The sequence below is a fragment of the Bos indicus x Bos taurus genome, unplaced genomic scaffold (genome assembly GCF_003369695.1).
Source record: "Bos indicus x Bos taurus breed Angus x Brahman F1 hybrid unplaced genomic scaffold, Bos_hybrid_MaternalHap_v2.0 SuperScaffold_100136, whole genome shotgun sequence".
Taxonomy (NCBI): Eukaryota; Metazoa; Chordata; class Mammalia; order Artiodactyla; family Bovidae; genus Bos; species Bos indicus x Bos taurus.
The window spans coordinates 19,693-36,012 of record NW_020867068.1 but is presented as its reverse complement, the minus strand read 5'-3'; the positions used below and the strand labels follow the sequence as shown (position 1 = coordinate 36,012).

Below are 16,320 nucleotides of genomic sequence, written 5' to 3'. Positions count from 1 at the left end.
GCTGCCCTGAGCAGGGCACAAGGTCTCTTTGGCCTGTTGCCCAGGGACCACGAGCCCCATTTAGCAGCAGGTTTCTCTCCCAGCCCAGCTGTGGGTGCCGATTCTTCCTGCTGACAGCCAGCCCACCTGACCACGGGTACCCTCTCTGCTTAGAGATGTCATCCTTTTTGACACACCCACCACATTATACACACACATGTCCATTGTCATGCTTTAACTCTCTGGCCATAGGATCTATATGGTAGGCTTTCTCCTTTAACTACAGCTACACCTCTCCCCACTTTCTCTGTTCTAGCTACCCAGAGGGCTATGATAAGGTGCCAGGATATCCAGGAGATAAGGAGGAAACCAGCAGGTGGAAAAGAGGCCAGTGCACATGGGTTTGAGTCCTGTCTTGTGACTTATGAGCTCTGTTGTTTCAGACAGACTAATCTTAAAAGCCTCAGTCTTTACTTTTGCAAAGTGAAAGTGATAGGACCAAACCGTTAGGGTTGTTGTATTAATATAAATTAGGGCTTCCCAGGTGGTGCAGTGGTAAAGAACCTGCCTGCCAATGTGGGGGACTTAGAAGACGTGAGTTCAATTCCTGAGTCAGGAAGATCTCCTGGAGAAGGAAATGGCTTCCCACTCCACTATTATTGCCTGGAAAATCCCACAGAGAGAGAAGCCTGGCAGGCTACAGTCCATGGGGTTTCAGAGTCAGACACAAAAATGAGCAACTTTACAAACACACAGATTAATACAAATTAAACAAGATAAGACATGTAAAGCACCTGGAATATAGGCCAGCCCACAGTAAATGCTTAAACACAGATACTTTTCGTTTTCATGAGCTATAAAATGACCTTCATCACTTATACTGTATAAATTGTTTCTTCCGTGAAAATGAGAGGTTGGCCTTTTCAGGTGTATTTATGGCTAGAGGATTTACCTGCTATGTGTGTATCTCTTTCTAGCTTATCGTATACCTAAATAATATGGTAATCAATTTTACATAAATTTCTCCAGCTTCAGTTAAAAACCTCAGATCTCTATGGAATGCCTCTTTTGCACAGAACACCACAGATAATCCAAATAATATAAAGGTAAATCCAATAAATATCCTGCTGTCAACATATATAGTCCAGTTGAAGAAATGAGTAAATGGCTATATTAGCTTTATAGCTTGTGCTAAGTTGCTTCAGTTGTGTCTGACTCTGTACAACCTATGGATTGTAGCCTGCAAGGCTCCTCTGTCCATGGGATTCTCCAGGCAAGAATACTGGAGTGGGTTGCCATGCTCTACTGCAGGGGATCTTCCCAACTCAGGTATTGAATCAACGTCTCCAGCATCTCCCGCATTGCAGGCAGATTCTTTACTGCTGAGCCACTGGGGAAGCGCTTATAAAATAGAAGGTGGCCACAATTTGTATAGAAATTTAGAAAAAGATGATATAACATCTGTTAGGGTTGGGAGAAGGCCATGTGGAGGGACAAGGGAGAGCATTTCTGAGGAATTAGGCATGTGAGACACTTAGTGACCTTTGGATAGGGTTTCAGCAGGTAGAAATGTATGCAAAAGACATTTTGGGGAGGTGAGATCAGCATAAACAAAGGCCCTGTGCCATGATTCAGTGAATGAAGAATTAGGCACCTCAAAGCATTTAGAGAAATGAACTACCAGGTGTTTAGCACACATTTTCACATTCAACCCTCATAACTACCTAGTGACCCCAAGGAAGCTGATTCATGGAGAGGAAGAATGGAGAAGTTAGTGGGGACAGGTTTGTAGAAGAGACTTCCTGAGGTGGAGTGCCAGGCACAGAGATGTCCTTCGGTAGTTTAATCTGAGAAGTGAATGCATGTGGACCTGAGCAGACAGATGTGGTGGGCAGGGAGCCAGGAGCTGTTGTGCCTAGGAAGCTGATTCCCATTTTTGGAATCAAACTGATGTCAATCAAAACAAAATTATGTGGTTTGTGAATGTGCAGGAAAATGGATGAGAATAGAAAATGATACTGTATTTCTGGAGGGTAGGTTGGCAGTACTTAACAGCGTCTTCTGAAAATGTTCATACCTGATTCTCAGCAGTTTTACATCCAAGAATTTATCTTAAGGAAAGAAGGTTGTTTCCAAAGATTTAGCTTCAAGGATAATAAACAGTTATTTATAATAATATATATTATATATGCTATAATATATAATATGTAATAAAATATAGAGACTGAATATCCACCAATATGAGATTTGCTAAATAAATGATAAAATACACTGTAATATTATGTACCCATTAAATAAATATTTTTATGAAATACTAAATGAAAACAGATTATAACAATATACTCATATTAAACTTATTTTGTTTAAATATATGAACTTACATCTTTAAAAACACATACACAGAAATAAAAAAATAATAAAAAGAAAGAACACACACACACAAGAAAGAAAATGTATCAACATCTTGTCTGGTTCAGGATAGTGGAGTAGAAGGGTGTATGCTCATCTCCTGCAAGAACACCAAAATCTCAACTAGCTGTTGAACAACCACTGGCAGGAGGATGCTGGAACCCACCAAAACAAGATAACCATGTCCAAAGTCAAAGAAGAAGCTGCAAAAAGATGGTAGGAGGGGTGTAAACATGATAAAATCAAATACCATATCTGCTGGGTGGGCAATACACAATCTGGAGAACAATAATACCAAAGAAGTTCCCCCACTGTTGTGAAGGTTCTGAGCCTCATGTCAGACTTGCCAGCCTGGGGATCTAGCAGAGGGACTGGAAATCCCCAGAGAATCAGTCTTCAAACACCAGTGGGACCTGTGGGACTTACACAGGAGTAGGGAAACAGAGACTCCACTCTTGGGGGGCACAAACAAAATCTCGTGTGCATCAAGATCCAGGGAAAAGAAATAGTAACCCCAAAGCAGGCTGAACCAGACCTACCTGCTAGTGTTGGAGGGTTTCCTGTGGAGGTATGGGTGGGCAATTGTCTGCCATGGAGATGGGAGCACTGGCAACAGCAGTCCTGGAAGGAGTTCCTTGGCATAAGTCCTCATGGAGTACAGGATTGGTTGCCTCAGACTAAACAAGGAGCAGGGAGGAAGCCCAACCCTGCCCATCAGTGGATAATTGGATTACAGGTTGACTGAGCATGGCCCTGCCCACCAGACCAAAACCCAGTTTGAAGAAATAATAGCTGAAAACTTCTCTAACGTGGGAAAGGAAATAAGTCAACAAAGTCCTAGAAGTGCAGAGTCCCAGGCAGGATAAACCCAAGAAGGAACACCCAAGATACATAGTGAATCAAACTGACAAAAATTAAAGATAGAGATAAAATATTAAAAGCAATAAGGGAAAAATGATAAATAACATACAAGGAAATCCCCATAAAATCATCAGCTGATTTCTCAATAGAAACTCTATAAGCCAGAATGGAATGGCCTGATATATTTAAAGTGATGAAAGGGAAAGACCTAAAACCAAGTATACTCTATCCAGCAAGACTCTCCTTCAGATTTGATGGAGAAATCAAAAGCTTTACAGAAAAAAAAAAAAAAAGAGAGAATTCAGCACCATCAAACCTGCTTTACAAAAAATGCTTAAGGAACTTCTGGAGGCAGGAAACACAAGAGAAGGAAAAGACCTACACAAAATAAATCCAAAACAATTAAGAAAATGGTAATATGATCATACATATTGATAATTTCCTTAACTGTAAATGGATTAAATGCACCAACCAAAATACATAGATTAGCTGGGCAAATGAGAATATGTGCATGTATGCACTTCCACTTACTACATCACTCTACTTAACCCTCCAATTTGTATGTAATTATTGTATATTGTTGGGTTAATAATGTTTCCATTATGCCTTGCAATTGTAATTATCTTTTTTTTTTTTTTTTGGTCTAGCTATTCAATGTGAAAACTGATAAACATATTTTAGTATTGTAATTACATAACTATTGTTCACTTAATACCATTGTATCATCATTCGTCAACAGAAAATCATAGAATTCTATATCACTAAAGCTACCATTTAATAGAAAAACTTGTAATCACCTTTTAAAATCCAGATGCATAATAGGGTTATCTTGGAATTTTTTTGAAAAGTACAAATGCCCAGGTATTGCTATTTTTCTCCAAAGCTCCTGATGTATTTCTAATGAGTGGCCATGTTTAAAAGTAACTGGACTATATGATGATCTTTCACTTTTATCTAGTATCTTTCATTTTTTCTATTTTCTATTCAGTGTTTCCATTATATTTAGTTCATATTTCCAACTTTTCCATCTCTTTATTATTCTTTCTCAAGCATAGTTGCAAAGCTTTTGTATACATATATGTATAGTATTTATAATATATGTGTTTTAGAAAATTTATGCATTTTTGCCCAGATGAAAAAAATTATGACCTTTTGATTCCACTTGTTTTACTTAGTATGCATAGAATGCTGGATTTCTAATTTATATTCACTCAAAACTTTGATATACTTCCATGTATTTTGACATAAAATATTACTGCTAAACATCTAGAAAATTTATTATCTTAGTGACTTAAAAAGCATTTTGAATGAGGCCTGAAACTTCTAATCCAATTATGAGAATATAAAGAAATACTATGTTGTAAAAATGAAACAAAACAAAAATTAACAAGTAATACCATATTATTAACTAAAGTAAAGATTTTGTTCAGTTTTCACAAAATTTTATGCCATTGTCCATTATTTATTTTCATGCCTTATTCAAGATTGCACATTGTATTTAATTGCATTGAGCAGCTTTAGACACACACAACAAATTCTGGTAAATTCTCTTTTCATTTTTATTCTATTACAAATATATTTTTTTTAATTGTCCTTTTTATGGCTTCTTAGATGCACTCATTTAAAAATGGACATTTAATTTCCAAATACTTGAGATTTAATTTATAGTATCTTTATACTGATTTCTCATTTAAATGCTTTCTTGTCTGCAGTAGCCCTCTGTGTTTTTTTCAGTCCAACTTTATTGAGGTTTACAATGACTAAGTCAAAGATCTCTCTTGGTAAATGTCATACTGCACTTGAAAATATGTGGGTTATTTTCAAATATCTTTTGATATTCATCTCTAACATAATTCCACAGTAAAAAGAGAACAGACTCTGTATGATTTCAATACCTTTGGAACATGAAACTTTTGCACCTTGATTTATGTCTCTGGATATGCTCCTGTGTCTCCTAGCTTACAGTCTGTGGGAACTTGAATTTGTATCCTACTGTTGTGTGAAAACTGTTTAAATCTTAATTATGTTGAATTGGTTCATAGTGCTTTTCAGGTCTATATCCTTCTGTTTCTCTGTGTATTCCTTCTATTATGGATATCCATAGCTATATCTTTCTGCTTCTCTGTATATTCATTCTATTAATTTTTGAGAGTTTGATATTGAAACTCCAGCTAAAAATCTTAATTTATTTACTTAAAAAATAATTATATAGTGGAAACATATGTAACCTTGTTCTATATTTTCCAAGTCTCCTATAAATGTGTTATCACAATTTCCTGATTAAAAAAAAAAAATATATATATATATATATCAACATCTTAATAATGGTTTTATCAGAGTGCTGGGATAATGGGTAGTATTTATTAGCTTTTCAGGTTCATTTGCACTGGCACTTATTATTATTAAGAAAAGAGTTTATTTTATTTTTAAAAAGATGATGCAGCCTGGCATTCTGGTATTGAATGTAGGCATAAAAATGAGTTTGAGTCATGAAACATTGCAGTAGAATATTCAGGGGTTGCACCATTCCAGACTCAGGGAAAACTGGAAGTAATGTGGCTGTCATGAGTCTATCAGCTTGGCAAAGAAGTAATGAGAGTAAATTAGGGAAGTTGGAGGAAGGGGCTGTTTTGTGGTTTTGTGTGGTCACTGGGTATCAATCATGTTGAGTTTGATGTTTAAAGAGAGATCCAGTTGATCATGTCTAACTTCACATGTCTTAAATTCATGTGGTTGTCAGAGACCAACCCTGCTCTTGGAAAAATGGAAAATAGTAGTCACAAAGCAGCTTAATTAAGATTTTCTCCAGATTTTGGTGTTAGGAATGTAAATTTATTTATACTCATGATAATCTCCACAGGAAATTGGTAAAACCCATTTGCAACCCAGGAAATACACAGACTATAGTTTTCATGACTCCTTTGCAGGAATAGCCTGGGCTGGGTTTTCTTTGACTTGTCTTCTTCATAATGTCCTCACTGAAGTTTATAGCTCATAGTCTTGTGATTGAGAGCAGCTCTTGGTGCCCCTGTATATCGTGGCCCTTTTACCCGGTTTGCAAATATTCCAGTTTACACAGATGGATCAGTTTCAGTAGAGCTGATAGTATGGGAACATACACACACTCTCACAGACACAGTTCTCACCTGTGTCCTGATGTGTGTCAGTTTACATATGAGAACAGCCAGAAGTACAGGCATACTTTTTTTTTTTTTTAAGTTTTATTTATTTTTGGCTGTGCTGGATTTTTTTATCATTATTATTATTATTGTTGGTTTACATATGCTTTCCCTAGTCGCAGTGAGAATGGGCTATTCTTGTGGTGCACGGGCTTCTCATTGCTGTGGCCTCTCTTGTTTCAGAGCACAGGCTCTAGGCACTCAGGCTCAGTAGTTGTAGCACAAGGGCTCAGTGGTTGCAGTGTACTAGCTTAGTGGAATCTTCCTGGATCAGAAATCGAACCTGTGTCCCTGAAATTGACAGGTGGATTCTAATCCACTGAGCCACCAGGGAAGTCCTAGACATAGCTGGTTTTATTGTGCTTCATAAACAGTACATTTTTTTTTACAAGTTGAACATTTGTGACAATCCTGTATCAACCAAGTCCATTGGCACCATTTTTCCTACCGCATTTGCTCACTTTGTGTCTCTTTGTAACATTTTGGTAATTCTCCCAATATTTCATAATTTTTCATTACTATTTGTTATGGACACCAGTGATCTTTAATGTTACTACAGTCTGCTAATGGCTCTGGTGGTTAGCACTTTTTAGCAATAAAGTATTTGAAATTTAAGGCACATATATATTTTTTTGGACATAATATTTTTATAAACTTAGTATACTACAGTTCAGTTCAGTTCAGTTGCTCAGTCATGTCTGATTCTTTGCGACCCCATGAATTGCAGCATGCCAGGCCTCCCTGTCCATCACCAACTCCCGGAGTTCACTCAGACTCACGTCCATTGAGTCAGTGATGCCATCCAGCCATCTCATCCTCTGTCGTCCCCTTCTCGTCCTGCCCCAATCCCTCCCAGTATCAGAGTCTTTTCCAATGAGTCAACTCTTTGCATGAGGTGGCCAAAGTACTGGAGTTTCAGCTTTAGCATCATTCCTTCCAAAGAAATCCCAGGGCTGATCTCCTTCAAATGGACTGGTTGGATCTCCTTGCAGTCCAAGGGACTCTCAAGAGTCTTCTCCTACACCACAGTTCAAAAGCATCAATTCTTCGGCACTCAGCTTTCTTTACAGTCCAACTCTCACATCCATACATGACTACTGGAAAACCATAGCCTTGACTAGACGGACCTTTGTTGGCAAAGTAATGTCTTTGCTTTTCAATATGCTATCTAGGTTGGTCATAACTTTTCTTCCAAGGAGTAAGCGTCTTTTAATTTCATGGCTGCAGTCACCATCTGCAGTGATTTTGGAGCCCCCCAAAATAAAGTCTGCCACTGTTTCCACTGTTTCCCCATCTATTTCCCATGAAGTGATGGGACCAGATGCCATGATCTTCGTTTTCTGCATGTTGAGCTTTAAGCCAACTTTTTCACTCTGAACTTTCACCTTCATCAAGAGGATTTTTAGTTCCTCTTCACTTTCTGCCATAAGGGTGGTGTGTGTCATCTGCATATATAAGATTATTGATATTTCTCCCAGCAATCTTGATTCCAGCTTGTGCTTCTTCCAGCCCAGGGTTTCTCATGATGTACTCTGCATATAAGTTAAATAAGCAGGGTGCAAATATACAGCCTTGACATACTCCTTTTCCTATTTGGAACCAGTCTGTTCCATGTCCACTTCTAACTGTTGCTTCCTGACCTGCATATAGGTTTCTCAAGAGGCAGGTCAGGTGGTCTGGTATTCCCATCTCTTTCAGAATTTCCCACAGTTTATTGTGATCCAAACAGTCAAAGGCTTTGACAAGTCAATAAAGCAGAAATAGATGTTTTTCTGGAACTCTCTTGCTTTTTCCATGATCCAGCAGATGTTGGCAATTTGATCTCTAGTTCCTCTGCCTTTTCTAAAACCAGCTTGAACATCTGGAAGGTCACGGTTCACGTATTGCTGAAGCCTGGCTTGGAGAATTTTGAGCATTACCTTACTAGCATGTGAGATGAGTGCAATTGTGCGGTAGATTGAGCATTCTTTGGCATCACCTTTCTTTGGGATTGGAATGAAAACTGACTTTTCCCAGTCCTTTGGCCACTGCTGAATTTTCCAAATTTGCTGGCATATTGAGTGCAGCACTTTCACAGCATCATCTTTCAGGAAATGAAATAGCTCAACTGGAATTCCATCACCTCCATTAGCTTTGTTGATAGTGATGCTTTCTAAGGCCCACTTGACTTCACATTCCAGGATGTCTGGCTCTAGGTGAGTGATCACACCATCGTGATTATCTGGGTCGTGAAGATATTTTTTTGTACAGTTCTTCTGTGTATTCTTGCCACCTCTTCTTAATATCTTCTGCTTCTGTTAGGTCCATAGCATTTCTGTCTGTTATCGAACCCATCTTTGCATGAAATGTTCCCTTGGTATCTCTAATTTTCTTGAAGCAATCTCTAGTCTTTCCTATTCTGTTCTTTTCCTCAATTTCTTTGCATTGATCATGGCGGAAGGCTTTCTTATCTCTTCTTGCTATTCTTTGGAACTCTGCATTCAGATGCTTATATCTTTCCTTTTCTCCTTTGCTTTTGGTTTCTCTTCTTTTCACAGCCATTTGTAAGGCTTCCCCAGACAGCAATTTTGCTTTTTTGCATTTCTTTTCCATGGGCATGGTCTTGATCCCTGTCTACTGTACAGTGTCATGAACCTCCATCCATAGTTCATCAGGCACTCTGTCTATCAGATCTAATCCCTTAAATCTATTTCTGACTTCCACTGTATAATCATAAGGGATTTGATTTAGGTCATACCTGAATGGTCTAGTGGTTTTCCCTACTTTCTTCAATTTAAGTCTGAATTTGGCAATAAGAAGTTCATGATCTGAGCCACAGTCAGCTCCTGGTCTTGTTTTTGTTGACTGTATAGAGCTTCTCCATCTTTGGCTGCAAAGAATATAATCACTCTGATTTCGGTGTTGACCATCTGGTGATGCCCATGTGTAGAGCCTTCTCTTGTGTTGTTGGAAGAGGGTGTTTGCAATGACCAGTGCATTTTCTTGGCAAAACTCTATTAGTCTTTGCCCTGCTTCATTCCGTATTCCAAGGCCAAATTTGCCTGTTACTCCAGGTGTTTCTTGACTTCCTACTTTTGCATTCCAGTCCCCTATAATGAAAAGGACATCTTTTTTGGGTGTTAGTTCTTCATAGAACTAACAGTTCTTCAGTTCTTCATAGAACCATTCAACTTCAGCTTCTTCAGCATTACTGGTTGGGACATAGACTTGGATTACTGTGATATTGAATGGTTTGCCTTGGAAACGAACAGAGATCATTCTGTCATTTTTGAGATTTCATCCAAGTACTGCATTTTGGACTCTTTTGTTAACCATGATGGCTACTCCATTTCTTCTAAGGGATTCCTGCCTGTAGTAGTAGATATAGTAGACTACAGTATAGTATATAGTTTATATATAGTATATAAACATAACTTTAATGTGCAAGAGAAAAAATATTAGTATGACTCACCTTATTTTGTGATAACTCACTTTATTAAGGTGGTGTGGAACTAAATCTGCAATATCCTCAAAGTCTGCTTGTATACAGAACATGTGAGTCACATATATATGCACTAAAACCTGCCTGTATGCAGTGAGGGTTTACCTAAATTATACAAATTAGAATTTACCATAAGGTACAATATGGCTACAAAGGTAGGTAAAGTCAACCCACTTTTCTTACATTTAATCTCTATAAAGATAATTATTTTTTGAAATGCCATTATGTATTTTACATATTAAACTTTGAAACTTTGGAGGAGTTCAAATGAGAAACTATGTAGTGTTCCCACCAAATAATCAGTCCTCATTTACTGAATTAATTTACAAATGACTAAGAGCATATCTTATGCCCCTCATTTCCTTTTATTTAGAAGTCTAAATGGTGATGAAATCATCCCTAAGGAGGCTACTACCAGAGAATTTGCAGTTGGGCAAGCTCATTGGTAAAAAAGGCTAGTTTCTGCATTCATGATTGATGCACACCACTAAAAGCTAGTTACTGTAATATAGTTTAATTCATGACCAGCATTTCACCTGCATTATATTGATTCTCTGATCATATGGTTGGTACACTTAATTTCTCTCTGCTTTGGTTTTAGTAACTAGACTGATATTTGACATGTGTCTTTCCAAGGTGCAATTATACATATTAATTGGTTTGTAAAATGCCTTTGAAGTGCTCAGATGAATGGTCCCATATAAATAGCAAGTGTTCTTTGTGTTTTTGTTGTTGACCTCATTATGTGTATTTTGTCTACTGACTACTGCCTCTTTTCTTTGACAGTCTTTTCATTTTAGTTATATAACTGTATTTTTCTCTTTATTATTTTTATTTTTTAAATTATGAAAATATGATCACACTTTACAGGAGACTAGGAAAATACAGACCAAAGTTACATATTGTTGCACAATATATTACAATTGTTTAAGTAGATAAATTAAGATTTTTAGTTGGAGTTTCAATATCAAACTCTCAGAAATTAATAGAATGAATGTAGAGATAAGTAGAAGAATATTGTAGACCTGAAAGGCATTATGAACCAATTCAACGTAATTAAGATTTATACAGTTTTCACACAACAGAAAGATACGGTTTCTATTCAAGTTCCTATAGACTGTAAACTAGGAGACACTGAAACATCCAGAGACATAAGACCAGGTGTAGAAATTTCATGATCTAAAGGTATTGAAATCATACAGAGTCTGTTCTTTTATTACTATGAAATTATGTTAGAGATGAATATCAGAATTTTCAAGTGCAGTGTGACATTTACCAAGAGAGATCTTTGACTTAGCCATTGCAAACCTCAATAAAGTTAGAAGATTGAAAAAACAGAAGGTGATTGCAGAGAAGAAAACATTTAAATGAGAAAGTAATATAAAAATGAAAAATTAGTATGAACGATACTTTAAAAATCCCATGTACTTGGAAGGTAAATGTCTGCTTTTAAATGAGGGGTATATCTAAGATGCTGTCACTAGGAAAATTGGAAAATATTTGTAACAGAATAAAAATGAAAAGAGAACTTACCAGAATTTGCTACTTATAGCTAAAGCTGCTCAATGCAATTAAATACAATGTGGAATCTGGAATAAAGTGTGAAAACAAATAATGGATACTAGCATAAAATTTTGTGAGATTTGAACAAAATCTGTACTTTGGCTAATAGTACTGTATCACATGTTAATTTCCTGTTGTTGTTGTTTTTTATTTACAACATAGTACATCTTTATATTCTCAGAATTGGATTAGAAGTTTAAAGCCTCATTAAAACTTTTTTGAAATAATTTAAGCTAATAAACTTTCTAGACTTTTAGTAGTAATACTTTATGCCAAAATACATGGAAGTATATCACAGTTTTGAGTGAATATAAATTAGAAATCTAGCATACTATGTCAAACAAGTGGAATCAAAGTGTCATAATTTTTATAGCTAGGCAAAAATTTGTGAGCTTTCTAAAATATATATATTATGTTATGCATACTCTCGCTATATATATACACACAACTAAATCTTTTCAACTATACTTGGTAAAGCCTGTGAAAGAACATCAAACAAAGAAAAAGAGAGATAAAGAAATTGGAAAACAAACTAAATGAAATATGACTACTGAATATGAAATAGAAAAACAGAAACACACTGGATAAAAGTAAAAACATCATCATATATTCCAGTTGCTTTTGAACATGGCTGCTCATTAGAAACACATCTTGAGCTTTGGAGAAAGGCAATATCTGGACATTTGTATTTTTCATAAAATTACAAGGTAATTCTGATATGCATGTGGATTTTAAAAAGTGATTGCAGGTTTTTATATTAAATGATAGCTTTAGTGATATAGAATTCTGTTCTTTTCTGTTGACCAATCACGATACAATTATTTGTATTATTAAGCAAAAATCACAGTACTATAAGATGTTTATCAGTTTCCACAATCAATAGCCAGACAAAAAATAAAAGATAATTACAAGTACAAACCATAATGGGAACATGATTAACCTAACAATATAAAATAATTACATACAAATTGGAGGGTTAAGTAGTGTGATGTGGTAAGTGGAAGTGCATACATGCACATATTCTCATCTGCCCAGCCAGTCTATGTATTTTGGTGGTACATTTAATCCATTTATGGTTAACATAATTATTGATACATATGATCTTATTACCATTTTCTTAATTGTTTTGGGTTATTTTGTGTAGGTCTTTTCCTTCTCTTGTGTTTTCTGCCTAAAGAAGTTCTTTGGGATTGTTGTGACTTAACTTTTTTTTTTTTTCTGTAAAGCGTTTGATCTTTCCATCAAATCTGAAGAATAGTCTTTCTGGATAGAGTATTCTTGGTTTTAGGTTCTTCCCTTTCATCACTTTAAATATATCATGCTATTCCATTCTGGCTTGTAGAGTTTCTACTGAGAAATCAGCTGATAACCTTATGGGAATTTCCTTATGTGTTATTTGCCATTTTTCCCTTGTTGCTTTTAATATTTTATCTCTATCTTTAATTTTTGTCAGTTTGATTCACTATGTGTCTTGGTGTGTTCCTTCTTGGGTTTATCCTGCCTGGGACTCTCTGTACTTCTAGGACTTCATTGACTATTTCCTTTCCCATGTTAGGGAAGTTTTCAGCTACTATTTCTTCAAATATTTTTTTCAGGTCCTTTCTCTCTTTTCTCCTCAGAATGCTATAATGTGAGTTTGGTGTGTTTAATGTTGTCCCAGAGCACTCCAGTAACTCTTGCCTGGAGAATCCCATGGATGGGGGAGTCTGGTAGGCTGCAGTCCATGGGGTCACTGGGAGTCAGACACGACTGAGCGACTTTGCTTTCACTTTTCACTTTCGTGCATTGGAGAGGGAGATGGCAACTCACTCCAGTTATCTTACCTGGAGAATCCCAGGGACGGGGGAGCATGGTGGGCTGTGGTCTATGGGGTCACACAGAGTCGGACATGACTGAAGTGATTTAGCAGCAGCAGCAGCAGCAGAGTCTCTTAGGCTGTCTTCATTTTTTTTTTTTTTTCCTTCATTCCTTTTTCTATATTCTGTTCTGTGGCAGTGATTTCCTCCATTCTGTTTTCTAGGTCATTTATCCATTCTTATGCATCAGTTATTCTGCTACTGATTCCTTCTAGTGTATTATTCATCTCTGTTTGTTCTTTCATTCTTATAGGTCTTTTAGGTCTAGGTCTAGGTCGGTAAACATTTCTTGCATCTTCTCCATTGTTTTCCTGATATCCTGGATCATCTTCACTATCATTATCCTGAAATCATTTTCTGGAAGGTTGCCTATCTCCACTTCATTTAGTTGTTTTACTGGAATTTTATCTTGTCCCTTCATTTGGGACAAAACTTTCTGCTTTTTCATCCTGATTAACTTTCTATAATGTGATTTTTGTTCCAGCCACTGTGGGATTACAGTAGTTCTTGCTTCTGTCTGCCCTCTGATGGAGAAGGCTAAGAGGCTTGTATAAGCTTCCTGATGTGAGGAACTGGTGGTAGGAAAAACTGGGTCTTGCTCTGGTGGGCAGGGCCATGCTCAGTAAAACTTTAATCAAATTATCCACTGATGGGTGAGTTTGGGCTCCCTCCCTGATAGTTGTTTAGCTTGACCCAGCCCTGGGATCTTTGGGCTCTATGGTAGAGTTAGTGGAGACGTCAAGAGGACTTACACCAAGGGGGACCTTCCAGGACTGCTGTTGCCAGTGCCCCCATCCCATCAGTGACCCACTGCTGACCCATGTCTCCACAGGAGACCCTCCAACACTAGTAGGGAGGGCTGGTTCAGTCTTCTGTGGGGTCACTGCTCCTTTCCTCTAGGTCTTGGTGCATGTAAGATTTTGTCTGTGCCTTCCAAGACTGGAGTCTGTTTCCCCTAATCCTGTGAAAGTCTTGTAATCAAATCCCACTGGCCTTCATAGTCAGATTCCCTGCAGATTCCCAGTCCCTTTGTAGGATCCCCAGGCTGGGAAGTCTAATGTGAGGCTCAGAACCTTCACAAAAATGGGAGAACTTCTTTGCTATTATTGTTCTCCAGTCTATGGATCGCCCACCTGGTGGGTATGGGATTTGGTTTTATCTTGAATGGGCGTCTCCTACCATCTCATTGCAGTTTCTTCTTTTTCTTTTGATTGAGGTATCCTTTTTTTTTTTTTTTTTTGTGGATTCTAGTGTCCTTCTGTCATTGGCTACTCAATAACAAGTTGCAATTTTTATGCCCTCGCAGGAGGAGATGAATGCATATGCTTCTACTCTGCCATCTTTAACCAGAAGCCCATTTTTCTGACTTTTAAATACTGCCTGGCTACTGGTTGTGTTTTGAAATTTAAAGGTATTTTTTTCCAAGAGAGAACATAATTGAGATATTTAGTATCAGGAAATGATTTCATTTTCTCTATTAAAGAATGATTCTTTTAAATAATAGAACCCATGGAAAATTAATAGTTATTTGTGTATAACACTTCTGATGAGTTATTGACCATCTCTGTAAAATTATTGACATAATTTCTCAAGGTCTGTATCCCTAGTAATAAAGTTAATTTACGCTTAATTTTTTTGGTCCACTAAGGAGACTGCTGGCTTTTGCTGCCTGTAGATTGATGTTGTTATTTTCAGCTCTTTTTTGGACAAGGGAGTCTCAATCTGGGGACTTTTGTCAATGCCTGACAGTTCTGGTTGCCACAGTGTAAGTGATGTTTCTACCCTCCCGTAGGTTGAATTTAGATATATAGCTAAACATCCTACAGTATACAGGGCAGGCCTATGAATTGCCCTCTGCAATGAAGTGTTTGGCCTAAAAGCTCAACAGTGCTATGATTTAGGAACATTCAGATTATACTCTGTATAGTCATCTTTAACAACCAGAATTTTTGTTGCTTATTGTTTGTTAGGTTTATTAGGTTAACCTTATTGCTTATTAGGTTTGTTGCTTATTGTTAATTCTTAATTCCTTCTTAATCTGTTTAGGTTGGTATTGTGGGAAGAACAGGAGCTGGAAAAAGTTCCCTCATCTCTACCCTTTTTAGACTGTCAGAACCCACAGGTAGTATTTGGATTAGTGGAATCAGGACAAACGAAATTGGACTTCACGATTTAAGGACGAAAATTTCTGTTGTACCTCAGGTATGCATGTTGGAGTATTATCACGTGTTCTTTTTATAAGACATCTAAGTTTAAGTGCTTTTAATTTGATTGATTTTTCAAATTGCATAGAACAGTTGATCCTTTTTCTCCCAATAGAGAATATTTTTTAACAGATATTTTCATTAGATACCAGGGTTTTTTTGTTGTTGTTGTTGTTGCTTATTTTTCATTAAAGTATAGTTGATTCACATTGTTGTGTTAGTTTCTGATGTGCAGCAAAGTGATTCAGTTATTTATATATATATATATATATATATACTTTTTAATATTCTTTTCCACATGGCTTATTATAGAATATTGAATATGCTTCCCTTTATTATACAGTAGGAATTTGTTGTTTATCCATTTTATATTTTATAATTTGCATTTGCTAGTCCCAAACTTCCAACCCATTCCTTTCCCAGCCCCATCTCCTTGGCAATCATAGTTCTGTTCTCTACATCTTTAAGTCTGTTTCTGTTTTTTAAATAAGTACATTTGTGTCATATTTCAGACTCCACATAAGTGATATAATACTATATTTGTATTTCTTTTCCTGACTTTCTTCACTTAGTATGATAATCTCTAGGTCCCTCCTTGTTGCTGAAAATGGTATTTCATTTTTTTTATGGCTGAGTAGTTTTCCATTGTATGTATATACCACATCTTCTTTATCCATTTATCTGACCATGGATGTTTAGGTTGCTTTCATGTCTTGGCTATTATAAATAGTGCATAGCATCACCCCAAAGGAGGTCGACCTCAAACAAATGTGAGAACTTGATGAAGT

General features: G+C 36.7%; 1 protein-coding gene across 1 annotated transcript in view; it reads left to right on the top strand.

Moving 5' to 3' along the window:
* Window positions 1-15,678, top strand: part of LOC113888449 (multidrug resistance-associated protein 4-like) — a gene marked incomplete at its 5' end in the record, with an annotated part of 89,538 nt that extends 73,860 nt beyond the window's left edge. The window contains 1 exon segment of the mRNA XM_027535576.1: window positions 15,375-15,678. Coding sequence (XP_027391377.1) covers window positions 15,375-15,569 — 195 coding nt within the window.
* Window positions 15,679-16,320: the final 642 nt, after the last annotated feature.